Below are 27,848 nucleotides of genomic sequence, written 5' to 3'. Positions count from 1 at the left end.
CGCCGCCGCCGCCGTACTCGGCCGGGCGGGGCCGGGCCGGGCCGGCGGGGCGGGGCGGGGCGGGGCGGGGCGGGGCAGGCGGCGGGGGTGCGCCAGCCCGTGGCTCTGCGCGGCGGGGGGGCGGGCGGCGGGGCCGCCGGCTGCGGGCGGTGGCGGCGGCGGCGGCGGCGGCGGCGGCGGCGGCGGCTGAAGGGCAACGGCGGCGATGGGCGCTATGGGGTGAGTGACCGGACGAGGGGAAGTGCTGGGGGGAGCGGCGGGGCAGGAGGGGTGTGTGTGTGCAGCGGTGGGGCAGGGGATGCGGTGCTGGGGGGCACTGGGGGCACGGGGGGGCAGTACTGGGGGGCAGGGGGGCAGTGCTGGTGAGACTAGGAGGGCAGGAGGGCAGTACTGGGGGCACCGGGGCAGGAGATGCAGTGATGAGGGCACTGGGGCGGCAGGAGGGCAGTACTGGGGGCAGGAGATGCAGTGATGGGGGGCAGTGCTGCGGGCACTGGGGGGCAGTACTGGGGGCACTGGGGCGGGAGCCGCAGTGATGGGGGCACTGGGGCGGCAGGAGGGCACTACTGGGGGCACTGGAGCAGGAGATGCAGTGCTGAGGCACTGGGGGGGCAGGAGGGCAGTACTGGGGCACTGTGGGGCAGTGGGAGAGCAAGGGGGCAGTACTGGGGGGGAAGGAGGTGGAGCTCTGGGGACACTGGGGCAGGAGAATTGGGGCACTGGAAGAGCAGTACTGGGGCTCTGGGGTTACCGGGGAGCCGTACTGGAGCACCAGGGGGCAGGGAGGCAGTGCTGGGAAGGACCCCAGTGCCCCCCCAGTGCCCTGGGGAGGAAGGGCAGAGGCGGCTGAGAGAGGGGAAATGCAGCGGCGTGGGGGAGGACCTTGCAGCGGGGAGCTGGAGCCCTGGGGGGGGCTGGGTGACCACCCCGACGGGGGCACCCCAACCCACCCTCCCGGGGCTCCCACACCCTGCCACAGAGGAGCGGATGCTGGGGCAGCTGGAGCGGTCTGTAGTGCCAGGGGGACAGGGCTGGGGTGCAGGCTGTGATGCTTGGGCCAGGGGGGCTTGGGGAGGTGTGCAGGGCAGGGAGGGCTGCCGGGGTGGAGGGGACAGATGGCGAGGGCACTGGGGTTGGTGTGCTGCTGGAAGGAGGGCTCCCTTGTCTGGGAGGACGTCAGCCGGCCGGCGGGAGCCAGAGCAGGGGAGGGGAAGAGCACCCGGGATCCTTTTGCTGCGATGCTGCGTGCCGTGGCGGTGGAGAGGGATGCAGGCATCTTTGTAGGGAGAGCAGCGCCGAACAGAGATGCTGCCGAGAAGCCGAGCAGGCCCCTGATGCTGATGTTGTCATCCGTGTCTCTGTTATGTATTATTTCCAGCTGATTGGTAAAGATGGAAAGAGGGAGAGGAGGAGGAGGAGGAGGAGGAGGAAGGAACCTGGGAGGCTCTGGCCTGCACAGGAGCATTTATTCCCAGTCCCAGCAGCAGTACCATTACCCGGCCTCCTCCCAGGGGGGCTGCATGGAGATCCAGGAGCTGGCCTCCAAGAGGGTGGACATCCAGAAAAAGCGATTTTATCTGGATGTGAAGCAGAGCTCCCGAGGCCGCTTCCTGAAGATCGCTGAGGTCTGGATAGGAAGAGGCAGGCAGGACAATATCAGAAAAAGCAAGCTGACCCTCTCCTTGTCCGTGGCCGCCGAGCTGAAGGACTGCCTGGGAGACTTCATCGAGCACTATGCCCACCTGGGCCTGAAAAGCGGCCACGGACACCGGCACGAGCACAGCAATGGCAAAGAGCAGCATCCCCGGAGGCGACAGCAGCACCCGCCGCCTTCGCCTCCGGTGTCTGTCGGCTCTGAAGAGCACCCTCACAGCGTCCTCAAAACGGAGTACATCGAGAGGGACAACAGAAAGTATTACCTGGACCTGAAGGAGAATCAGCGGGGGCGCTTCTTGCGGATTAGGCAAACCATGAGTAGGGGACCTGGCATCATGGGTTATTTTGGCCACAGCTTGGGGCAGGAGCAGACAATCGTCCTTCCGGCACAAGGGATGATTGAGTTCAGGGATGCTTTGGTCCAGCTGATTGAAGAATACGGCGAAGGGGACATTGAGGATCGCCAGGGGGGAGGCGACGAGCCCCCGGAGCTCCCCGAAGGCACCTCCTTCCGAGTGGACAACAAGCGCTTCTACTTTGACGTGGGATCCAACAGGTATGGCATTTTCCTGAAGGTAAGTGAGGTGAGGCCGCCCTACCGTAACACCATCACGGTTCCGTACAAAGCATGGACACGGTTTGGGGAAAATTTTATCAAGTACGAAGAAGAGATGAGGAGAATTTACAACAGCCATAAAGAAAAAAGAATGGATGCCAGAGGGGACAGTGGTGAAGAGCAAGAGGGTCTTGAATAGAGTGCATTGGACTGGCCGTCTGGCAAAATAAACAAAACAAGCAGAAATTGGTGAGAGGGACTGACCTATAGTAATTTCAAGTCGCCCCATTTTTTTGTAAAGTCCTTTTCTGGTAGTTCTTGCTAACTCCAGTCTGTAATGTTATAGGAGTCTGGTTATCACGTTCAATTACGCCCAAAACATCTCCGTATGTCTTATGAAAGTACCAACCTCCTGAGTCCGTATGAGTCAGCTGCTTCGAGTGTTGAAGACTATGGAAGTACACGTATCAGCACAAAAAAAATCCAGCACTCTGACCTTTAAATAGTCTAGATAAGGCTTGTGTTGCACTTCAATGTGATACAAAAAAAACCCACCCAAACCTTATGCTGAAATGTATCGGTTTCTGCTTATGACGGGTTTTCCAGGACTCAATTCTGCCCGTACTCGGTCAAAAGGCCGAGCAGCGTAGCTGTAGGGCATTTATGACAAAAATCGACTTCATGTGAATTGCTGGTGTGTGTATGCGGAGAGGCAGAGGTTTTAAAATTAGCGTCTGCTGGTTATTGAGTTTGAAACGATATTCTGTGTGGGTAAAAGCTCGATAACCGGTCAGACCTTTATAATGTGCTGGTGAAGAGCGGAAAATTTGATATTCATTTCGTAGTTTTGTGCTGACCGAATAATCCGAGTATCCCAGGATAGCTACGCTCTACTCAAGTGCTAAGCCTTCTGAATTAATGGCAATGAATAATAACCCACTCCTCATCTATGTGTTCTCCCCGTGCGATGCTGGTGATTTTTTTTTATTTTCAATGCATTTGTCCAAAATTTCAGAAGGTATTTTTGTATTAGGGGTGTTATGGGTTCCAGCAGGCGGATCCGGAGTGGCTAGTCGGAGGCGGAGGGAACGCCGCGACCGAGGCTCCCGGCTTCTCTCCCAAATGTAGGATTAATGCGGTCGTTTTTACCCGTGTGAGGAAAACACCCAGGCGTTTTTCTCCTACTGCGAGAAAGACCTTTGGGGGGTTTGGTGCACCGTTGGATTCATATAAAAAGGCATCTCTCTCATACTTAACCCGTGGCACGTTTCGGAAGCTGTGGTTTTCGCCATGTCTGGTTTTCTGTCGTGTTGATTTTACAGGTGTTGTTGTTAGGAGGTAATGTCCGTGCTCTGCCATCACCCCCTTCCCACCCGCTCAGAGCTGGGGCTGTCATCAAGCAGTTCGATTTCTGATCATCCACCACCACGTTTCAGTGTCGTCCCGCTAAAGTCCCTGTAACATAAACTTTACATCTCACAATAGAAACTCTCTGCCCGGAGGGAAAATGTGTACAATTACCTGTTTAGGAGGTTGACAAAAGATTTTGAAAATTCTTTGTCGTGTCTTAAAACGTGAATACTTCTAATGTAAGGGGCTTTTTCAGCCTTGGGAATACCAGCTCCTTCCCCTCTGAAACCGGTGGGAGTTTGGTTGAGCTCCAGGTACTTCCAATAACGTGTTGCCCACCGTTAAGATTGTTTTTAAGTAGGCATTACTGTGTCTAATCAGATATTTATAATAGTTGAATCTGTTTTTTTACAGAGTGGCCTAGCATGCATGTGGACCAGCTATTCTTCCATGCAACCATTACATGTTTTGGGTTTTTTTCAATCTGCTGAGAAACAAATTTATCTCCACCCAGAGCGTTCATCGCCTTTAGTCTGGACCCACCTGCACGCTGCACGGCCACGCTCAATCCGAATGCTATTACCTGTTAATGTCATTAACCATAACAAGAAAAGTTGGGGAAGCAGGGGTGGGAACCAAGAGGGTAATCTGGACTTTAGTTTGGGTACTAAAAGTAGTCAATCTGTTTCAATGTTTAAAAAAAAAAAAAGAAAAAAAGAAAAAAAGAAAAAAAAAATAAAAGCTTGCACCAAAGTCACCAAAGAACCTTTAGGAAAATGTTACGGTTGTGACAAGAAGTAAGGAAGTTAATTTCACTGTTTTAGGTGATTCCCCCTTTAGGTAAAACCACGCATAGCAGTTACAGCAACCAAGCCTTTGGCTTCGTGTCAAAAACGCCCCATCGTTTCTGCGTATATTGCTCTTTCAGGTACTTTTTCAACTCTCGGAGAGATTTTCTCGCTTCACCACTTGAACAGCTAGCGGACCGTGATGAATCAGCCGGGGGTTAAACGGGGTACTGGTTCATCGTTGCTCTTAGGGCTTTGGTCCCGATGGTTTTAACAGGTCAAATGAAAAACAAACAAACAAAACAAAACAAAACCGACATTAAAATAACTCTGTATTCTATTATTGGTGTGAAACCAGAATTTAGTGAATGAGTCCTTGATGCGTACGTTAGCGTATCGCTGACTGCTGCTGCCCGTCACAGTGCCTGGCTTAAAAAAAATTGACTTCTATTCCAACAAACCGGAATTATGAATGTACAAACTTTTTACGCTCTCTTTCCTGTTTCTACGTGGCATTCCTCCCCTATGAGCTTGACATCTCCCCCTCCCAGCCTACCTTTGCCTCAAGGGATTGTAAAAGCTCCTACGCCGGATCTAGCCCGCGTGACCGCGTGTGTTGTAAGCGATCATGCCTTCCCTGTGTTCCTGTAGCACTGGTGAGGAAAATACTTGCGACAGGCAAAGCGATTGGAAAGGGATGTTTTCTTTACCGTTTTAAAAGAAAAAAAAGGTGCGAAATGGCTTTCCTTATTGCAGCCCATTTATTTTTGAAAAACCCTTTATCTTTTGTTAATGAATTGGCCTTCCGATGGCATCGGTTTATTGTATCATCGAGGAATCCAGCGTCTGCTGGCTACCAGGTCGGGCTTGGTTCTGGCACGCAGGTATCCCATAGGATCCACTAATGCATTTACTCCCCTGGCACGGGACGCACCTTAGTATCCGAAACTGAATCGGGATATTCACGTTCATAGCCCATCACCCGTGGGTAAACCACTGGCCACGGGATTCCACCGCCGTGGAAAGCACCCATGTTTGCAGATCTTGTCGTCTGAGGGTAGTACAGCCTCACTCGAAATGTAGCAATGCAAGACTTTAATGGTGAGATTTGGAAACGGGTTCCTTGTTATTTTTGGCAGCGCGTCTTCAGCCTCCAAGAGCGGCGATAACGTGGGCTGCTTGCGCGCGGAAGGGCCCATCGAGATGCTCGGGAACACCGAATCCCTAATGCGTTTTAAATGTTCGTTCCTGATGCCCTGAAACTGCCATGTCCCTTAAACTTGAGAAAACACAAGCTTATTTGCACTAGAAAGAACGGCCAAAAACAATCCTAAGGAGGACAGGGTGAAGAGCACCAGTCTGAACCTCTTTTTCTCATGAGAGATTTTCCTATTTAAGCCCTCACCTCTGTTTCAAAATTGTGTGGTCCCGGCAGAAAGTCTGTCAGTTCAATAATTAAATCGTAATGCACTTTATATTGTGTAAATAATACTAGGAGCACATTTCTGCTCCCGCTCTGGTAAGGGGATGCTTTGGTAACGTAGTCTAATGCTGAAAGAAGCCGTCTCCTGCATGCACGTGTCTGTTAGAGACCTATCGTACTTGCTTGGTCCAGCTCCGCTCGTATGTTAAAGGACAGACGCTATATTGAGGGTCCTCTCAAACCACCAAGAGTGGGATGATTTTTTTTGGTTTTAAGTTGTGATTTGCAGAGCTGCTGAGCATCCTCAGCTCCGCCATCGCTGCGGCTCTTCACCCCTTCTGCAAATCGGGCCCCTGATGTTGTTGCTGAGGCTTAAAACCAAGCTTTTCATGTGTAGTCTTGACAAAGCCGAGTCCAGCAGCTCCCTCGTACTTGGCTTTCCCCGCTGCTGGCGCAGAAGCTGGGGCGGTCCTTTAAAAAGCTTATCCTGGGTGGAGGGGGCTCCGGGGGCTTCCCCTGCCTTGCAGCCAGTGGGGGGGTTGTGTTGAGTCCAGCCCATCGAGCCAGCTTTCTTGGTAAAGTACGGAGGCAGGGGCGTGCTAACGAAGGGTCGGGAGGCGTTTTGCACTGCTGTGGTGAGGGTGACCCGCCGGGCGCTCCGGGAGGGATGGCAAAACCCACCGGCAAGGGTTCGTCATGTCAAGTCTGGATGACGGACTCTACCCAGCAAGAAGCTGCAGCGGTTGTTGGTAACCTACTCGTCGTCATAAGTGTCTCTTATCTGTATCCGATATATACAAATTCATATTCACATATAGCCATTAATATATTTGTGTGAGTATATTGTAGCCTGTACTAGCTCGTAGCAAAATAATCTTATTTACCTGAAGCACGCGGTCTAAAGAGCGGGCAGTTTTCTCCTACTACTGGTCCGGATAAACACGTTATTTCTCTGAAAGCTGGTTACGTACTGCTTGTCACGGCCCTTGTAAGGTTTCTGCTTTTAAGCACTCTCATCCCTTAAGTTTTCGAAAAGGCTGCAAGTGAAAACATAGTCAAGATAAGGCAAAACTCCTTGGAGGCGTCGTTGAGGTGAGGTGAGAGCTGTGCGGAAGAGGCAGCTGCAGGTACTGCCGGCCACATCGTGTTTCAGTGCCATTTTACAACCCCTGGCTCTGCAAATCTCTACTACCATGTTCATAAAATCCCAAGTAGAAGTATTAAAAACCCGTCCTTTATTGAAAAAGCAAAAAAAGGCAAGCAATTAGCAAAATCAATGTCAGCACACTCTTTTTCTGCTGAAGATGTCGTGTTCTAATGAGAGCATAATTCTTTTTCCCCGTGGCCTATTGAAGTGACCCAAACTTACAGGGAAGGGTAAGCTCACAGGGAAGGGAGTTGGTAGTGGTTAGGAAGCCTACTGCTCGCTTGACTTGCGGCCCTTTTATCCAAGTGTAGTAATTTTTATAGCAGAAAAAGGTTTATTATTTTGTGTTTTTATCGGGCAGATTTTGCACCAGGTTGAAAATTAATTAATAAGCGGTTTTAGGTCCATGGCATTCCTACTTTTGCTGTATGTGCAGTAGATATATACAATTTATAAAATAATTCGTAAAGAAAAGTATACCTTCCATTTAATTTTCTATGCTGCTTCCTCCAAAATTAGAATGCCCTTTATTTTTAATTACTTAACGTGTTGTGATGTCTAAAATTCACCTTTCCCTTCCTACCCTTTCATTCCTTTCAAGTAAAGGTTGTATTCGAAATAAAGAGTTTATCCAAGTAAGAGTGGAAATAAAGGCTACACTTAATGTATCAGAAGCTACTTGCATAAACCCGAGCGAGGCTGTCGTCCTGCAGCCTTTGCCGAAACGAAACGTCCCTCCGGCTTTGATCCCGCCGGCGTGAGCGCTGGCATTGGGGAGCAAAGCTTGTCCAGCATATCCGAGGTTTCCCAAAGGACCACGCGAGCGTGATGCTCTCAGATAGACGCCTGGCAGGTTGGGACCGTGGACCTTGACCCCTTGGATGTGCGTGTCGGCGGTGGCTTGAGGTAGCACCAGGTTTAAGCTATCCTCCTCGTACCTGCGGATGATGCCATATACACAAGTTGTTTCCTGGCTGTAGGGCATACTCCCCGTCGGGCAGTGGATATGTCATCTTTACATTATTAATGCTAGCGTGGTGATGTCTTCTCTTGAGCCCCTTTCCATCTGGAGTCATTAAAATTTCATTGCGTAGATGCAAAAACAGGCAAATTTGAGCATCTGGAGAAACAAGATTCACCCGTTAGGCTTCTTTCTTGTCTGTAGAAGTGATACCTGTGGTTCGTGTGAAGGGTCTTGGCTGCCCTCAGTGTCCTACACGCTTAGCCCGTCGGTGCTGTGAAATCATGGCTGCGGACATTTTGGGGTGATCCGGTCTTGCCTAAAAATGGCTGACTTCTGTCATGACCACAGGAAAAAAGCCCCGACCAGGGGACGAGGTGCTTCTGGACTCGGGTGTTTTGGGAAAAACAAAACCCAGGTCTTTTGCCACTCTGTTTCTCCAATATCCGTAGAAGCTTTCATGGGCTGACACCAGTTTTTCTTCCTACTATTTTGTCATGCCCATGTTCGGTTCCCCACCTCTACTTCCATCAAGACAAGAGTATTTTAAAGCAATGAGGTAAAATAAAATATCAAGAATTCCTGAGATAGTGTAGATTAAAAATTGTTTTTCCAGGAATGTCAAAGCATAAATTGAGGCGTCATTTTGGTGTTCCTGTGATGGATGTAATTAGATCGTTCCTTCCACACGCGGAAACGTCATGCGTAACGTGAACCCGCAGCCTCGGGGCTCTCTTATGTACATTAACTTCTAGAAAGGCGTACGCTGGATGTACCTTCTGGCCTTTTCATGCTTGTTGGATGTGTTTTGTGTTTGTACTGTATCCAGAGGTACTGGCCTAGCCTCGAGGTCCCTGGCTGCCACCCCAATAAAACCATCATTAATGATTTGCTAATTCATCTTCCTAATTGATAGGCTACCTCAAAACGCTTGGAGTGGCATGTGGAAATTGCTAGCTCTGTACAGAGTAGGCACTGTGCATAAAAAAAAAAGATACACTCCATCTTTTAGGTGTTTCAGACCTATCCTACGTACTAGTCAACAGAGAAGGATAACGGCTCCTGCCTTGGAGTGGTTGGCTGGAAATGCAGCTGGACAGATGGGTTTCTTAACCGCGGTGGGGGAGGTCCATCCCGCACGCAGAAATTTGCGTCTAGCTGTTTCTTCATCTTGATCATTTGCCTCGCCAAGATTAATTGGAGGAAAAGACCGCCCTTTGTGTCGGCTGCTGGAAGACAGCTGTCTAAGCTCAGGCTCTCTGCCCAGCCCCACGAAGCACAGTGCTCATAAAACATCTGTGAATTTATATGCGTGACACACTAATGAACATAGAGGGAAGGGAGAGAGGAATATTAAATATATATATATGCATATACATATTAAAATTAGTAATTTTTCCGTGTTTTTAATAGGTCCTTCCCTTTCAAGATGTTAAAACGTTAGCTGTCGTCTTTTCTGTTTTCCTTATCAGAGACGTTCAACGTGCAATACGAGCAGGGAAATAGATTTCACAAGCAATATCAACATACTGTACTATTAACGTTAAATCTTTACACTACAAATAGCGTGCAATAGAATCTGCATTTCAAAACAGCAGAGGGTATGTGGGATAAAAGAGACGGGTTAACCTCAGGCTCTTACAAGTATTCCCATCTGGTCGTTGTTCTGAGCACGTTGTTGGCACGATGCGGCGGGAGAGGGGGAGTAAGAGCAGAGATAAGCGCTTCCCACCGAGGCAGAGGAACGAGAAGGCAAGAGGGGGCGGAGGGAAGCGAGGACAAGATTCGTGCTCCAGGGAATCGCAGAGCATGACGATGGTTTTATCTGCGGTAGGAGGAACAGGTGGCACCGTCAGTGCTGGAGTCCCGCAGAGCCGGGGAAGGAGGCAGAGAGCCTGGATCCTAACGCTCCTCTCGGGGACCAGGGTGGGTCTCTTTGGCTGGGTCTCCTTCCTTTTTGGGACACATCTGCCCGGCAGTAACACGCTCTGCAAGCGTCAGGTCTTGCTGACAAACCCGTTGGGGCCAAGCAGGTCCAACAGATGGAGTTACTGCTTTTGCAGCTTGCTTTTTAAGACTCGACTGGCTTGGCTTGATTGCTGGGAGGCTTGCTCGGGAATACCTGCAGAAGTTTAGGGGAGCACACAAGGGTTAGTGGCCTGTAAGGCTTCCTCATGCCCTCCCAATTTATGGTGTGCTTTTCACCAGATCCTTGCTCCTCAAACTTCTCTGGCTGCCTCCTGCTCCGGGAACTCGCTGAGGCTGTGTGATGGAGGGTTATGTTATCGATGGGGCAGCTGCTGTTTTCCATTGCGGAAGGGCGTTGGTGAAGGCTGGAGGGCATCGGGGGGAAAGAAAGCGGCTTTCAAGAAACAAACTCCGTGCCTGTCTTTGCAAAGGGGTTTGTGTCATTTTTAACAAGACTCTCTGCAGATGATCACCGCCTCTGTCGCCTTGGTTTTCCTGGGCGCTGGCGTTGGCACTCTGAGGTCTGATGTACGGAAGCGGTTCGTGTTAACAGCTGTTGAAAGCTGTGCTTCGAACGAGTGAAGTGCCGTAATAATTGGAGGGCTCTGAAAAAGCTGTCAGTATCTCAAGCTGGGCCTCCTGATAATGGAGTCTGGACCACTTTGGCTTTATTCTGCCTGTGCCTATGTTCCCCACCGATAAGACGGGGTGAATGATACCTGCCTACCTCAAAGGGGTGTGGTAAAGATGAGTGCATTTGGCGTTACAGTTTTCGTGACGATCTGGTACTGATCAATACTGATGATGTCTGAAAGCAAAACAAGAAATTTGGTGTGAAACGTGCTGAGTAGATACGCACACAGTGCTTGGAAGGTATGCGTAGGTAAGGCTTGGATTGCGTACAGAATGATGAATGAAAAAGAAACCAATATGCTAGAGGAGGAGGGAAAGTTTTAAGAGATTGTGTAATTAAGCTCTCTATGCATATGTCCAAAGCAGTCGGAATTAGGGTTGCTCAAATAATCCTTAGTTCTGGCACTTCCTGACCTTCGATTGCTCTGTTTTCCAACTTTTTTTGTCTCCGCTGTTTAGTATGAAGCTGTATCGGCGTACTGTTCAATAACACCGGGTTGTTCAATAGATTTGGGTTTTCGGTCCCAAATGGAGTCTCGCAAGCCTTTTAAGAACTCCTCCACCTCCAACTTCCCTTCCAAGAAGGAGGAAAGACCAAAGAAGTCTAAGGGCAAGGAGGACGAGAGGACGTGGTATAAGATTTATTACAGTAGGGCTGGAAGGGACCTCTGGAGAACATCAGGTGTGGTCCCCTGTTCCAAGGTGGGACTAGCTAAACCTGGCCTGTTCCCCATACTGGTTTTCACCTGGGCTGGTGCTCAGTAATGTGCAGAAAGTTATAAAGGAGTAACCAACTTATCTGACTCTAAACTTAAATTTGCAAGTACGAGGGGCCCTCTAATGGTACGTTTCAGGGTCCACACAGCAAAAAGCATCTACATTTTCCCCAAGTTGAACAACCTGGAAAAAATCTGCTCTTTTAAATCTCCAGTGATCGATATTCCCAGTCTTCTTCCCCAAGCTGTTTCAGTGGTTCACCCTGCTTACTCTCAGATACTTTTCCTGCAGTCCAGCCCGTGTGTCCCTTGCTTCCATCTCATTCTACCGCTTTTTGCCTTACAGGCCATGCTCTCAAGAAGAGTTATGGAAACAGTCTGTTCCCTTCCTTGCTGCAGCTCTTTTACATAATTAAAGACTGTTGTCAGGTCTCTTCTGCATCCTTTTCTAAGCAAATACTAAACCTTCCGCCAAGGGTAATTTTTAGCCCTCGTCATGATTTGTTGCTTTCTGATGAGTCTGTCTTTTTCTTGAATCCAGAATTACAGAATCCAAAATCGGGATAGGTATTTTCGCTGCGATCTTACCAGCTTCAAGTGGAAGGATTGCAAACGATACAAGGTTTTGTGCTTGCAGGACACTGGGGTTTTTTTTTTGCAACAGCGTACTTACTGCCTCCAGACCAGTTTGTAACTCTGCCTCCTCCCAGGTCCTCTTCGGTAGAGCCACTACCAAGTCAGTCATTTCTCACTCTCTGCCTGTACTGTAGGTCTTCTTTAATAGTTTTAGAAAATCTGGACTATTAAAATACCAGAGCGCACGTTTTCTGCAAAGCTTTGCAATAGAAATCTGTTCTGTACGTGGTGGGGCGTCAGAACACCGCCTATCATTCACGCCTATGCTTATTTCTGAATCAGCATAGAAAAAAAATAGCCCATGCACAGGCATTCTCCTAAATATTAAATATCCTCCTAAACACTATGGCGCTTCCCCCATCTTCACAATAGAAGCAGTAACTCTAGCACTAACAAGATTCCTGTTTAAACACAAACGTAAAGAATGCGCCTAATGACAATATAAGCTCCCGGTGTCAATTTGTTTGGAAATACAGGCTTTCCCTGGTGTTCCCATATCTTCAGGGATTGTTACAGAAAAGTGTCTTTTGACCACACAACAACCCGAATAGTCACCAAAATATTTACGTGAACTTTTCTAGCTTTAGCTACGTTTTTGTCTGAATTGGCCCTCCCCTCTGCTCCTTCTGCCTCTCCCATTTCCTCGCCTGCCATCGTCGTTCGTGCTCGTGCTCCCTCCTCTAACACCTATGGGCTTTCTGATCTTCTGCACCATTAGTTCGGCATTGCTGCTACTCGTCTCTTACAAACTGGGATCTCAAAGCAAAACTGGCCAGCACTTGAGTTTCACTTTTTCGTGATATTTCCAGCAGTAAAACGCTCCACAGAGGAAGAGCTCATTCTGCTTTGAACAGCGTCAGAGCAGCAGGTCATTATCGGGACCTGGAAAAAAAAATATCCCCAAGTGAGCAAGACACGCAGCGTTGGCATTCAGTCCCAGGTGGCTGTGTCTTTCACAGGGATGTCTCTCCTTCCTCCAGATAAGTTTTAAGCCCCTCTATTGATTTTCTGGGTGGGGAGGCTACAGGTTACGCCGCTGAGAAAGCCTTTTGGCTACCCTGTCTTAACATAGTTGTGTCACCAGCTCCTTCGCAGCTGTGCTGGAAGCAGTGCCCACCCAGCCGTGCCAGATAACGGCCTGAAGAACCCTGATGTTCTGGGTTTTTTCCAACTCCCAGAAGCTTTGGCTGCACTGACATTTAATTGGTTTTTCCTTAGTAACATTTTTATTGTGGAGAGATCTAACGGTTTTGTGTAGAGAAGTTCCTCCTGTTCCATGCAGGTTCTCACACTGCTTTATAATCACTCGACACGTATATCCGAGCGCCTTCCAGAAGTGCATTTGAGCATATGACTAACATCTGTCAGGCAGCAGTCGCTCTTTCTTCCCTCCACTTCCTAGGGGAAAGGCTGCACGTGCCAGTGCCATCCCGGTATTTTTAACGTAAATTCATTATCCCTGCTGTTCCGCGCTAACGCTGAATAGGGCGAGCTGAAGTACGTCGTGCGCTGCCAGCAGCAGACCCCGATGGCTTTGCAGCACGGGAGCAAACCAGAGGGCTCGCGGGGGGCGAAGTCTGGCGTTTGAATCGCTCCCACCGCTTCCCTCCGTAACCGGTGTTGAACAGGAGTTGTTTTGTCTCTGGAATTTCCCCTTCGACCGTCGCTGCTGTGCAAACTGTCATGTTTGCTTTGAGCGTAGCGTGGAGGAGTTTGCTCTGCTGCTGCGTGGTTGGGAATTACCTGATGCAAAAAGACCGTCTCTCCTCCGGGAAGCTCGCAGGGGGAATCTAAGGCCAGAGACAGCAGGCAGGTTCAGGCAGAGGAGAGGTGACGGAGAAGTACTCTGGATTAAATTAAACTCCGTGTGCGGTCAACAGATGCATTTCTGTTTGGGATGCATTCATGACAGCTGCTTTTTCTTTTCTTCCAGATTTTTGAACACTCCCAAGGTCTTTATACCACTGATCAGAACAGCGATTTGCAAGGGAACTCAGCTGCCTCCGAGGACAGCCTCTTTGCCGAGACACCAATGAACTCTGAAAAGAGTTTGAAAGCTGTAGCATTGTGCTGGTGCCGCTCTTAAAAGAGTTATTCCCAGCTAGGTGTCGCAGCGGGGATGAGCCGAGGCCGTTGACAGCCAAGAACAGAGGGCAAGGCTTTGATTCAGTTCTTTGTGGTAGCATTTATCCTGGATCCTATAACTCAGTTAATGCATGCCCAGCGCTTTTCTTCTCTCTTCACCTTTCATGACGGGTGCAGGATTATACTAGTGTGCCTGCGTCTAGTAGTTAGTCCTCCAGTCCGGGGAGGATTTTGGGGCAGACTGCTGTGTTTCTCTGAGCTCCGACACTTTTGCAAATTCACAGTGGTAAATACCAGGGGAAGGACTAAACCCAAGGGGCCAGCCCTAAAACTTTGTTTGACTGAACCATTTATGTGTTTCTAGCTTCTAAATGATCTCTGGCAAGGGGATTTTGCCAACTGGTGTTAATGTAACACGTCCATCTCCCCTTCCACCCCAATCGTCAAAAATTATTTTACTTTCAAGCCCTTTAAAGCTGTAGTGTGTCTCCTGTTGATGTGATCGCTTTCCTTTCTCTCTGAGATGTGAAAGGTTTTGTTAGGCCCTTCCCAAAGGTTGTGTGCACATCACTGTAGTTAGTGGTGCGGTTTTTCTAATTTAAGCATTTCTAATAATCCCTCCCCGTTCTGGTAGAATTAGGGAGTTTTTGTGGCTCAAACACTTACTTATAAAGCCAAGAATAGGCACCATGTTTTACAAGGTGAATCAAACCTCGTGCCTCTTATCTCAGTGCGTGTCCTTTAAACTGGCATTTTATTTCTTGCTCTGTCTGGGTGCAAAACATCAAGGTCACTAAAGCAGCATGGGTTGCAACCCCTGGAGATGTTTATACGGCTCGAGTATAGGGACATTTTCCTCTCGGTTTGCTCGCAGGACCCAGACCTGGTTGTGCTGCTCCTTTTCCCAGTTTGACCACTAAGAGTATTTATCAGTCTGATTCACGTCGTGTGGGCGACCTGGCTCGAAAGCCCTTGATTGGGTTTTTCCTCAGAACTTCACCACCCTTGTTTAAGCCCTTGCTTATGAACCTCTCTGGAAATGTTGAGCAAAGCCCAAATGTGCCTTGGTTCCCTCCATCCCCGTGCTTTTGCTAACTGCTGCAGCCGATGTAGGACAAAAAGACGCATAGCTGGTTATACTTTTCCCAGGCAGTCATTTTCCTCTGTGTCTATTTTGGTGTGCTTTGGCCTTAACCATTCCAGGGGCCAAAGGCGTCCTGCTCTGCAGCTCTCATTTGCTTCTGCAGCTGTTGCGTGGCTTTGGGAGATGTTAACTCTAAGTTGAGGCGGGTTCTTGTGGGGCTTGGGGTGATGCTGCAGCAAAGGAGTAGTGATTTAACCATACAGCCAGTGATTCCCTCAGTGATTGTTGTTACATCGAGTGGGGTTGCGTGAACAAGTTACCTGGGGCAGATTTGATCATACGCTTATCGTAGGCTAGCTGCTTCCTCCGAACAGCTAGCGTGCAACATCTCGCTTGTAGACAACGTATGACAGCTTCCTCAGGGGTGAGCTTTACTGTCTCTGCTACAAGTACTGCTCCGATTCTTGCTTCTTGCCACAACTCCATGCTGTGCCTGGATCCCCTGTTATAGGTAACCTTAATTTTGTTTCTTTGAACACAGAAGTAGGCTGCAGTCTGGAAATATGCGTCTTGAGCTAAATGTTGCCAGGATTTCATCCTCCCCGGGACCTTTAAATTGGTTGCAGAATAATTAGAGTCGCTTTTTTTCTGCGTGCATAACAGCGAGGCGCTTCCGCATCAGTTTGGGAATCGACCCAAGGGTTTGATGTGGGTTAGTACATTCAGGTACGTGGGATGAGCATACCCACAGCAAAGTAGGTACGAAGATATTCAGATAAGAGCTGTGCCTCTGCCAAGTCTCCTGCCTAGTCTCTTACAGTCCTGCACTGGCTCCGGTTGCTGCAGTGGGTGACGATGCAGGGAGCCACCAGGACCAGGGACCGTCGCAGCCTGCATGTGGGACCTGGGTCCAAGTGGCAACAGAGACCTGAGCTCCGGCAAGCTCAGGCAAGGCAAGGGACCACCGCCCACACGTACTGTATATCGCAGTGTAACTGCAAAGGGAAGGCATAAACAGCTTTATCCTGGCTAATGCAGGAGCCCAACTACTTTAGCCTTCCTTTTGTGCCTCACGGGACTTTTAACTCTTGCCTGGTGCTCAAGTAAGGCAGCCTCTCTGGGGAGCGCGCAGACATTTCTGTCCTGGGATCGGCGTGTGCTGGCATGCAGCCTGCACGTAAGCTTGCTGCGTCCTGGCCCCTGCGCCCGGTAACAGCATTTTCTGCTTACGCAAGCACAGTCGTCCCTCAGCGCTGTCGGGGCTGACCCTTTGAGTTAAGAAATGATAAGTTCCTTCTAGCTATCTTATTAAAAACAAAAAGAAGAGAAAAAAGAAGACCGAAGTGCTGGAGCACCCGACGAACATTTTCACAGACGCCGCCAGCTTTAAACTGTGGGTTATCTCGGTGAAGGCATATTACAGAGACTTTTCTTTTAAAAGCAGCTTAAAACTTTCATTTTATTTGGCAGTGCATGTTTTGGGCTCGTATGTGTGCATCCCCAGGAAAACCCACAATCCAGAGTGTAAGGCAGAGCTGGTGCCCACTTACTCATCCCTGCAGCAGCAGACTGCAGTTTAACCTGTTGCTTTTCTCACCTCTTTTCTGCTCTTAGGAGACACCCTCTAAAGCAGGGATAACCTCCCTAAACATGCTTATTCCCTTCTAGACAACCCGCAGCCTCATAAGGTTTCAACAGCAGCCCATGGTTTCTGAAAGCTTCTTGCCATTTCCAAGATGATCCAAGAACGGGAAGGGACTGCAATTCCGAACCTGGCAAAGATGCAGTCGCTTTGCTGGCTAACCTATTACGGAGAAGGTGTCACCCCCGAAGTATTTCTGCAAGCCCCCCGAAAGAGGAGCAGAAAGCTAGAGGAGCAAGCTCTTGAGACATGAGCCAAGAGGTAAGAGTGAAGGCTGAGCCACAGCTTGGACTTTGCAGGCTGTTTTGGAGAGCACGACGGCTCTCTGGGGTGGACTGATCTACCACCCCTGTTGTTTGTCTCCGAACCTCCTCCTGAGATGATCTCTGAAGTGCCCTCCTGCAAAGAGGTACAGCCTCTTCAGCCCCTCTGTGGCACCAGAGGAGAAAGAGAAAGCACTAATTGGAAGATCTTCTTAACTTCCTCACCTTCTCAGGCTCTCCACAAAGTGAAGTTCCTCCTCCTCCTCCATACTGCAGGCCTTGAGCTGTTGCAATAAGCCCTAGAGCTGCCCTCTGTGGTTGTTCAAAACTATGCCGACCTCTTCCTCTCAGTGAGGCTGAAGATGCTGTGCAGAAGAGAACAAACAAGAGGCTAAGACATGGTTCTTTTTCACTTGCCTCAGCCTAAACACCAGCCTCCTCCGGGCTTTCAGTGTTCCAAGAGCTTCCCACCTTTCTAGGCAAGGAGTTTGTTTTCTGGAAGAAGAAAATCAGTAGTTTTGTGCTAGCAATAGCTGGAGTCCTCTTTTACTAGTGAAGGCATTTTCTCCCTCTCCTTTGCATTTTGTATGAACGCAGAAACTAATGTGGAATGAGAGTTGTAATATCGGGAAAGGGGAGATCAGAACAGAATGTTCCCCTGGAAAGGGTTTGATGCAATTTGAAGCGGCGTGTAGAAGATTGGCTGAAAGGTAAAGTGATTTGGGCTAAAAAAGCTGGTGCTGTTAAACTGTGTTAGTGATTCTTTAGCAGATGGTCCAAAATAGCTTTTTTCATGACCTCTGACCTCTACGGAAGATAACCATATTTTTGATCTTAGACTGAAGGTGCAATTTGTGCTGGAAGAAACTTATGTTCTTTAGAAACCATCTCAGGGTGGCATTTACTGTCGAAAACATTGCATGGAAACTTAAAGAAAACAAACCAAAAATCACACATCTGAATCAACCCTGGGCGAGTGTTTGCAGAGCATTGTGGCTGAGCTAGCCAACCACGCTGAATTCTGGTTATACAGGCGTGATCCACCTTTCTGCCTTCATGGCGACACAAAACCTCTAATAAACACCCGTGTACTGCGAGAAGGGGTTGCGATTAGACGAGCAAGGATCCTGCTTGGCACGCAGGCTCGATCCATTGACTGTAGAGGTGTCGTCCCCCCAGGCGAAAGCGGTCCCCTCCAGTCTTCCCCTGTTGCGTCGGTGTTGTGGCGCCCGTACAAGGTGGTAGATGCTGAAGTGGGTGTTGAGTCGGAGGGGTGCGTTTCGAGGGCAGTAATTGGTCGCCAGCGGTTGTCTAGGATGTTGTGGCTTTTTGTACAGCAGAAAAAATGATTTCTGGTTGAATTTCAAGCTAGGGGACTGTTTTCTGCCAAGCTACCCACCCCCGCTGTTTCAACTGTACGTTATCCTCTTTTTCTTTCCACTGGTCCTCTTATGCACCACTCAACAGCTGCTGCATTTAGTCCCAGAAGCTGTAGTTGGTAGCGAGCAAAGTGATCTCCATATAACCTCTCTGTTACTCATAAATGTGCATTATGAAGCTTAACCAATGGTAATAAAACGTTTTGCTTTCAACATGTGGTCCCTGCGGTCCAATGTTCCCATCTTCAGGCACCATCATTACAGCAGGGCAATGTATTGCAGTTATTCGGTTGCCCCCTAGGAACGTGCCTCATAATGTTGGACGCAGGGATCATCGATGGCTAGCAGTGCATGTGGATACCCGGCGAGGAGAGATGGAGAACACCGAGCAGAGCAGTAGCGAGTTGGTGGTGGTGGCTTCCCCAGGGAGAAGCAGCGGCTGTGGTCGCAAGGTCCCTGTGAATAAATTTGCCACGTACATGTTGCTCCCCTGGACACATTTGCTCTTTGATGAAGACTGTATTTTGACAGTCAAGGGAAAACTGCTGCAACGGGAGGACTAGCCGAGGCACTTGGTGTCTTGCTTGGCTGTGACCCAAAGGTGCAGACCCATGGCTCCATGAGGTAGTCTTGCAGCACGATCTCATGTTAGAGCCTCTTCAGAGACTACAGTGGTACATTGGGGAACAGAAATAGATTGCATGCCTGATACTTGGTGTTTTTCTCATCCCTTTCACATCTGCTCTGCAGGTTCATGGTTTTATACATTGGGTTTTTCTTTCCTGCATACAAAAAAGGGTATTTTTATGCCCTCCTGCACAATGGATATTTTTGCGCAGGGGGGAAAAAAAGAGGCTTCTTGTCCACGTTTAAGTAACCATACAAAATGCAGTAAGTCTGCATTTGGGATTTCATTTTGGTTTACACATCACTGATGCTTTTATTGAAAGCATCTTCTCACGTATAAAAAAATTTAAAGGTTGTATGATTTTCCTTCTCAAAACCGAAAGCATGAATTTCAAAGCAGGGATCTCCAAGCGTCATTTCTGTGGTGTGGTGGGTTGGATTAGCCCTACAGCTGGTATTTGTTGTACAGGATGCGTTTGCTCGTACTTGAAGTTTATCGTGTTTAGTTTCAAAGCAGAATTTCCCAGGCAGAGCACTCCCAGAGCGGTAGCAGTACATATCTGAATATATAGCTTTTCCAGGCAACGATAGCACAGCCTTTTTCTGGAGACTGCCATTTTGTAAATAAGCCTCTTCTTGAGCAGCATGGCTGGGACTACGGAAGATGGATGATTATTTCTTCCCGGAATCGGTCTTCTGCTGCAGGATCTGGTTTTTGTTGCGATAATTAGCATAGAATTAAAAATGGCCCTGCATCTTCCGTTCACATTACACCTCTGATACCGACTGATCGGGGGTTGCATTTTCCTCGGCAATAGGCTGTGTCTGGGAATCACTTTGTTCACTGCTGAAAATCAGCATTTAATTGTGGTGCACAGATACTTGCAGGCTTCGACACAGCAAAAGACTCCGCCTCCAAAAATAAAGCATTGCTCCTAATAAACTTTCAGATGATTTGTGTTTTGGAGACTGGAAAAGTTGCCAAGAATATTTAGATTAAAATCTAGCGCTCCAGCCGAAGCAGGATTTTACAAATGCCTTTAAAATCCAGAGCTTGGGCTGAAGGTGAGGTCATGGGCTAGCACGCAGCCGTTTCTCCCAGAAAATCTGTAATAGCTTTTATTTTTAAAAACTTAACAGGGTTGCCAGTCCAGGTGGAGGCAAAATTGCAAGGGCTCTCAGTGTGGACAGCGGTGTGACCTTAGGACAAACTAAAGCAGCAAAAACACAAGGCAATGTGAAAACTTCCTTGTGAGAGCAGCGCAGGAAATTACTGTAGAATTTGATGCAGTGTCCTAGCATTAGATTTATTATCCTCTGCCAAAAGTCCTTACAATTGGAAGACAGGAAAGAACATGTTATTAAAAGACCTGGAAAATGAGCAAGTTTGGTACGGGAGTTTTCACGCTGGTAAGTTTTCCGTGCATACAATGTTTGGGTTTGGTCTCAACGTTGAGGTCAACGGTACTTAAACCAAAAGTTATCCCAGGACCTACGTATGGGAAATGGTGATATATGCCAGACTTGCTAGATCAGGCTTGAATACAGCCCTGCAAGATGCTTCTTTGCCCATCATAATGCTCAGCGATTGCTTTTAATCCCACAAGGCTCCACCATCAATTACGATAAAGCCGTGGTGTGCAGCCTGGCACACTTCTCCCCCATAGTGCTTGCTCTTCTACGCCGATGGACTTGTTCCTCACTGGGTGGCAGGGTCGTGGCCACTACACGCGCTTGCCTCCTTTCCCCAGACCTTGCTGGCTTTGGCAGCAAGGCTGGATGTATCACTTCAGCAGTTTTCTTCTCTGGACTGTGGGTTGAGATAGTTGCGTTTCCCCACCTTACGCCTGCCGAAATCACAAGCCCTCTTCACTGCGGGGCACCGCCAACCTCACACTGGCCTTCTCCAGCTCCCACGTCTTTTCCAGGTTTCTTTCTTCCCAGTTGTATGTCCGCAAAAGGTGGATCCACATCCATAGCCCCTGGATGCGCGGCCTTGCTTTTTGCTTGTTTAAATACAGGTCTTTGTGGCAGTAGTGGAAATAAGTGACCTGGCTTTGTAACTCCTTTTTTTCCCCTTGGGGTGTTTGTGTTACCTGCTTCTGAAAAACCATCTCTCTAGTGCGTGCTCTCTGATGAGGAAAATGCCTGCAGCTATACCGAAGCACACCCAACATACCCTGCCAACTCCAGCAAGCCAATACTTTTGTTTTAAGAAGAGCTTTCCCCATAAAAAGATTCGTAGCCATCCCAGTTGCACCAGATGCTGGACAGCCAGATGTTGCCTTGTACAACACTTGGGAGAGCCGACGGCCATGCACGCAGGGGCCACTTGTGCTATTCAGTGACCTTTTGGGGTCCTTACTGAAACACAGTGAGAATCGAAGGTCTGGTTTCCCCTTTTTCATTTGCCGCTTTCGTTTCGGGAGAAAACACCCTGTTTTCGCAAGCGCTGAGCTCCCGAGGTGAGGGGACGGAAGGGCACTGCTGGAGCCTGTCCCAGCTTGCGAGGAGCCGCTTCCAGCCCAGGGTGAGGTCTGGGACCAACGCAGACCTTAGCAGGGAGGTTTCCTGCACCCTGTTTCCAGCGAGCGGAGTCGTTGCTCTTCCAGCATGAGTATAAAGGTAGGATTGGGCTTGCTGCTTGATGTGAGGGAATAAAAAGGCAGATGTCAGTGGCTGGAATAGGCGATGGGCCGGTCGGAGGGAAGCGTGTGCCTCAAGAGAGAAAGGGGAAGAGCCTGACATCCGTCGGGATGAATCCTCCTTTTCCAGCCTCTTTCCAGGAGCATGCTGATTCTAAGTCCTTCTCCGGAGCATTTTCCTTCATGAAAATGAAGACAGGACATAAGGAACATCACTGTTTACTAGACCATCTTCATTGTCTTGTTCTTGCATTAATTGTCCTTTGACTGGTAGGGTGGTTAAGAGAAAAAAGCCGGCTTAATGCATGGTCAGAAAGCTAAAAAGAAAAACAAACAAAAAAGCAAACCAGAAATAAATAGGTAAATAGGCTAACTGTAAGATAGCGTGTAAAAGGAGGCAGTCTGCGGCGCGACTCCTCTGTAAAGTGCATGATAAGCATCGGCGAAGCTTGTTGCAGACACTGTGCAGGCTTTCCAGGGTTGCTTTTGCTAGACTTTGAGTATCATAGTTGCAAAGACTCGTAAATGTTCCGAGAGACTCTTGGTTTTGGGGTGGGTTTATTTTTTTCGTGAGCAGTGACCACTTGCTTTCTGAATGGGCTTGTAGTGATGGAGTTAATGGAGCTGTTCTTTATCGTAACCTAAAAGGTGTCAGTCGTTTGCTCGTATGTGTTCACAAGCTGAGCCGTAGCATTATGCATCTCTCCGCAATGGTGTGATTTGAAGCACTTTTGGTGTGGCATGTGCAGTTGCAGTGCTGTCTCTTTTTAATTTCACCCCTAGCTATCCCCCACGTTCTACCCGTGTTTCGGACACTGAACCAAACCAACTTTGAAACTAGCACTTTAAGTACTAGTAGTCACTTTGCTTCTGACTATATTGAGCACTGCACTTTTGTAAGTACTATTAGCACTGAGTTCTGAACTCTTTATTTTCCCCAGTCTATTTAGCCTCTTAGGCGCGGTGTTAATTCCTTAGGGGCCATCAGAAGATAATTTAGAGGTGTATGTGACCACTGTCCGGTGCCTGACTTCCATTACATATCTGTTAGCGATTTTATAAATTAGGGAACTAAACCCATCCGAGCTTGTTTTACACAACAGAACGAACATCTAAATCACTGACAGACGTGATTTAGACGTGGTTGATGTAAACTTTGAGGTCACCTGGAGACCTAAGCGCATGGCTTTTAAAAACACCAAAGATACAGGAGAAGTCTCAAAAGGGATCGGGATGGTGCAAGATTATCTAATTTACACTTGGAATTGAGCGGACCGCAGGACGCGAAGCAGACCCGGAGTGAGAAACGTAGGGCAGATGCTCTTGGTTTCGGTACGAGACCCCGGTCTGCGTTAGCAGGGGGAGTCCATGGGACAGCGAAGTTAAAACCAGTCTGAGATGCTGGTATCAATAAAGACTGTGCTCAAGCCATTGCAATAAAAGCCGTCATTGTGCCTGTACTGAAAGTGCTGTTGAGATTGATTGTGGGCTTAAACTACAAAAGGTATTTTTAAGTAAAAAGACTTCCAGATTATTTAGAAGATGGAGCATAATAACCACGGGGTTTGCTGTTGAATATGAAAAGCGGTGTTAGGAGTTGATGAGGTCTCGCGTTAGGAGGCAATTCAGATGTGCATCGCTATTCTTGTTAAATTCCTGTGGTATTTCAGTATGGATGGTCGGGGACCAGAGCTCCCTTGCCAGCAAGAAATCGGTAGGGTAGAGTCTGTAATAAACATAGTCATAAATCTCCAGGATTTGAAATGGGATGATGATCCCTGGAATGCAGAATAATCTGGGTTTCGATGTCCCAAACCATCCACTCTCAACCAGCTGATGGTGTTTTGCTTCATTAAAAGCCCTCGTGGGTTTTCCATAGCAGCAAATAAATCACGGTGGACGCAAGAGTGCTGTGTTTCCTTTACAGTGGGGCACCCACGCTTGGGTCTCCTGCTCATCCTCGTTGATGAGCCGATAGTTGATCCAAGTCCTTCTCTGGCAATACGGCTTGATGGGAGTTTCTCCCTGGTGACACTTGATGGATAAACCCTGCCGTTACAGCATGCTCAGTTTGCACAGAGAGAAGTGAATTAGGTCTTCTCCTTCACTGCTAGAAGCAGACATGATGGAAATAACCTTCAGCGGCCAAAAAAATAGTTATATTGGGTTTGCTTGTTGCAGCAGATGAAGTATTTTCCCTGGCCAACTCCAGCTTTGATGGCTGGTTTTGCTTGGGCTCAATTCAAGCTTCCTTCTTCAATAGACCTTCATGGATTTGGGTGTCCAGTGGGAACCGAAGGTAGTTAAAACCCACAAACCTTGAGCAGCCCCAAGTATTATGCTCTTATATCCTCTATTGTTGGATTTAAAAAATGGAAATGTAAATAGAATCCAGATTTTTGTTGTTTGGTTTTTTTTTTTTGTCTTTCTCCCCCCAGCCAAATTAACCCTGCAAATCTAGCTTTAAAGAAATAGCACCTGGCAATGATGCTGCTATATCTAAGCCCCCCAAAATGATGGCGGCCGAGGGGACAGCCTCTTCAGAAAGTACCTTGGTGACTCAGAGCCTACATCCCGCTCGCTGTCACGAGGATATAGGCGAATCCCTTGGAAAATTCACCCCCTGCAGCGAGCTCACAGGTCTCGAGTCCTTGGAAATTAAGCTCCTGAGAAAGGGGGATGTGGAGCAGGTCCTTTTTTTTTTTTTCTTATTTTCCCCCAAAGGTGTAGGTTTTTTGCCCCTTGGAGTTGGCATCTCGTCCTTTGGGAAGGTAAAAGTAAGCGTTTTCTCCTGCACGGCACACGTGAGGCCCGAATGCAAAGCCTAGCACAGCACCTCTCGCTTTGGAAGGACCTTTTAGGTGGAAAAAAAAAGCTCATGTAGGGATTTTTAGTTGTTTGGGTTTTAAGATAGCTCATGAGAAGCGCATTGTAACAACACACAGGCGATGTTTTACTGACCTTTTCTTTTTCTCCAAGACAGACTTTTTAATTTGGTTTAATAATTTAGAGTTCGTTTCCTTGAAAGTCTTTCTGGACCCATGAAAATGCCCTTGAAATGAATCAAGTTTATCGAAACAAATTGTGCATTGCAGGAAGCAGTCTCAAAATGCGCACACACCCATGCACCCATCCACGTGTACGTGCATGTGTGTATGGGTGCGTATACGTATAGATAGATACATTTTTTTCCCCAACCGTTCCTTTTTGGGGGGGGCTTGGTTTGGTTTTTTGGGGTTTGTTTTCCCCCCACCCCCCCAGATATTAACCAAAAGGTGTTTTAAAGTCATGGCATGAAAACTCCTAAATGTAAATCTGAGTACCTTGTGATGCTAATTAACAGGTTCTTCTGAAACTTTATGTGATGCTTAATATTTTTCTTAGGAATTTTTGTTTAATGTTAGATCATTGTTCTGGAGGATGTTGGTCCTACTGGCATTAAACTAATGGAAATAAAATGCATGTGTTACAAGTGTAGAAACGGTGAAGAATTAAGTGTGAACTTACTGTACGATACTGATTCTGTCTTCAAACAATCTGTTTTGCTGTTCAATAGTTGACATATGGAAATGCCAATGTACTGTAATTTAGCACTTTTCCAATGGACCCTGTTCTCACTACACCCGAGGGAAGAAGCGGGTTTGGCTTTGGGGCCGTCCGGGCTCGACCTCTGCTCCCTTTCTGCGTGTTTTGGCACCAGAACTGGCCAGGGGGGAACTCAAATTTGAGGTTTTCTCATCGGTTCGGCGGCTGGCGCGGGGCAGAGGGGTGGTGGCTCTCTTGTTTCCCTAGCCAAACCAGGGCAATTTGGGTGAAGGCCTTGCTGCGGGTGGATGAGCTGGCGGCATCCTGGTCCCCCAGCGCATCCCCCTGGGAAGCCAGGCTGGGGATGGGCTGCCCGAGCTGGGGTGGGACAGACGCGTGTCTGAAAAGCAGCCGAAGCAATCCACGGACCCTGAAATGAAAAGGCAGAAGGGTTAAACTACCAGCCACCTCCCTCCGGCCCAAAGCCTCCTTTCCTAGTGTTAACAGGGTGCAAAGTGTTACTTGTCATGTACTGTACTGAAAGGGTTAATTGATCAGTGACTGTATTGTACTGTATGAAAACTCATGAATTGCCTTGTATTGTTTCTAATGGACTGTACCATGTCCCCCCACCGCCCATTCCCAGCCTTGTCCCCCGGTTTTCCAAATGACGCATGTTATCAGTTAGGTCCTCCAAACTCTCTGGTGCTAACTCTTCCGTATCTGATGGTGCTTCTGCGGATGCTAACTGACGACATGCCGACCCAGAGCTTGAAGTTCACAACGTCTTTCTTGTCTGTTTGTATGAAGTCGACACACACACACACACGCGTGATCACTAAAAAAAGAGGAAAAAAAAAAAAGAATTATAAACTTGAATTTGTTTCAAAGCATCATTGACAATCTAATGTTTTCTATGTCTGCTTTTATTTGGGATGGCTTTTCTAGAAAGCAGCGCGCCAGCACCTTCGCGCCGGGAGGGGATTTCGTCCCGTTCACGCCGCGGCAGCTCCTCTGGCAACCGAGGTAAGCCGCTCCCTCGCTGGCTTTTCAGGCTGTCGGCCACGGGAGGTCGATCTGTCAGGAGCCAGCTGGGAAGAGGAGATGCAGGTGCCTTCAAAGATGCCCGACCCTAAAAAGCTGCCGATATCCCCCTGACCGCCCTGCCCGTACGTAGGTGGGCGCGGAGGGTCTCAGAGGGGATGAACCTGCCCCTTGCTTTGTAGCAAGAATTGCGTTTTTATGGGAACGGAGGCAGAAAATTGGAGTCAAGGGGAGCCGGAGCTCCCAAAGGCACCTCCGTCTCCTCCCGGCATCGCTCATCTCTGCTGGCAGAGGAGCCGCCTCCCAAGCCTGAGGTTTTGCAGGTGACGCACACCTCGGATGGCGTGAACAGACCCATCCCCTCCCAACCCCCCACCCCAACGCGAGCTGCTTTTTGGACAAAATAAAATCTGACTATATTTTATATCGATTTGAAAACAAAGTCTGATATTTACCCCTGTTCTCAACTGAATTTGCATATTGTTGTTTGCCACGATATTTGTTCTGTCTTAAAATAAATTTGCTTACTTGTGTAGTCTTAACTGTCTGCTCTGATTCTTATAATGGGATTTATCGCCACTCCAAGGTGCCTGCACGGTGGCTCTCCTTTGGGCGCTTCCCGTGAAGGCGAGAAGGAGATCTGTCTGCCCGGGAGGGGAAATCATTTCAGCCAAGACTCAGACTATAAATATTTCTCTCTCGGTTATCTCGCATTCATCTCCCCAGGGCTTTTCAATTTGACGTTGTTTTTTTTTTCCAGTCTTTCATCATCGGACCCTTCTCTCCGGTAAGTGCACGACAGAGGAACGGCCGTGCTTCAGCCCGCTTAATTTAAGAGATTAAATTGTCGCATCAGCATCTAACACCGGTTCGGTATTACAGCGCGTTGCGTTAGCGGGAAGTTGGCATCCGTCGCTGGAGACGTCGCGGTGGAAGGCAGCGCCCTCAAAAGGCTGGAAAAATGATTTGCACATGCGTTTCCAGGGACGTAATCAAATCAGCCAGCGGGTTCGATAAAAGGAATAAGCAAATGCTCCAGGTTTGCATGCATTTGGAAACAAAACCTGTTGCAACACTTCAAGGTTTTGAGGGTTTTTCCCACCCCAAAAAAGCTGATTTTGGATTTAAAATGTTGCAGGCTGCTGTGGGAGGGCATTTTATGTTCCCTTAAAGACGTATCTGTATCTAAGGGGAACGTTTCAGGGGAGCTCAAGGGCTCAGGCTGTCACCCTTTCTTCCTGTCAGAAACTGTCCCTGTGCATCTGTTATTTTGAGTGATTTATCCTGCCCTCCAGGCACCGGCCCCGCTCTCTTTGCCTCTTTCCTCCCCTCTGACCTCTCTCTGGCTTTTTTTCCCAGTTTATCACGGTTTTGTAGATGTTTCCTGGCTGCTCCTCACAGTACGAGCAGCGCTGCCTATGGCGATGGACGCCAGCACGGGACGGAGGGAGCAGAGGTGGATCCCGTGGGGACAAGCTGGGAACAAGAAGCCTGGCTTTGTGGAGGGTGCGGTCAGGTATGTCTGCCTTCCATCCTCAGCAAAAATGTGGTGTCTGCACTCCAAAATGCTCATTTGTCACCTTTTAGCCTCAAATCGGGTTGCGGTGGGCTCTGCTCGGTCCCCGGCAGCGCTGAGCATCAGTGCATCACCCCAAATTATGCAGATTTGCTTCCCCAGCTGATTTTTGGTGGCCGCACCCTTCCGCGGGGCAGCTCTGCT

At 48.6% G+C, this 27,848-nt stretch overlaps 1 protein-coding gene across 5 annotated transcripts; it reads left to right on the top strand.

Moving 5' to 3' along the window:
- Positions 1-171: 171 nt before the first annotated feature.
- On the top strand, positions 172-27,523 carry PURG (purine rich element binding protein G). Of its 5 annotated transcripts, XM_075090046.1 has the most exons (4): positions 1,196-2,212; positions 26,033-26,110; positions 26,889-26,915; positions 27,011-27,523. In XM_075090046.1, the coding sequence occupies exons 1-4, from the start codon at positions 1,392-1,394 to the stop codon at positions 27,021-27,023; spliced, it is 939 nt and encodes a 312-aa protein (XP_074946147.1). In that variant the 5' UTR covers positions 1,196-1,391; the 3' UTR covers positions 27,024-27,523. The 5 variants fall into 5 exon arrangements, with proteins under 5 accessions (XP_074946146.1, XP_074946147.1, XP_074946148.1 ...); XM_075090045.1 differs by lacking the exons at positions 26,889-26,915; positions 27,011-27,523 and adding an exon at positions 172-219 and having other exon boundaries at positions 1,379-26,670; XM_075090047.1 differs by lacking the exons at positions 26,889-26,915; positions 27,011-27,523 and having other exon boundaries at positions 13,768-26,670.
- Positions 27,524-27,848: the final 325 nt, after the last annotated feature.

This window comes from Phalacrocorax aristotelis, chromosome 4, assembly GCF_949628215.1.
Source record: "Phalacrocorax aristotelis chromosome 4, bGulAri2.1, whole genome shotgun sequence".
Lineage (NCBI taxonomy): Eukaryota > Metazoa > Chordata > Aves > Suliformes > Phalacrocoracidae > Phalacrocorax > Phalacrocorax aristotelis.
The sequence above is the reverse complement of the archived record's forward strand: the minus strand, read 5'-3'. Positions and strand labels throughout refer to the sequence as shown.

Coding starts and splice junctions, on each gene's coding strand:
- PURG (XM_075090049.1), top strand. CDS start 1,392: ATGGAAAGAGGGAGAGGAGGAGGAGGAGGAGGAGGAGGAAGGAACCTG. Junction 2,236..6,049: donor TGGCATTTTCCTGAAGGTAA/GTGAGGTGAGGC, acceptor TTTGGTTTTAAG/TTGTGATTTGCAGAGCTGCT.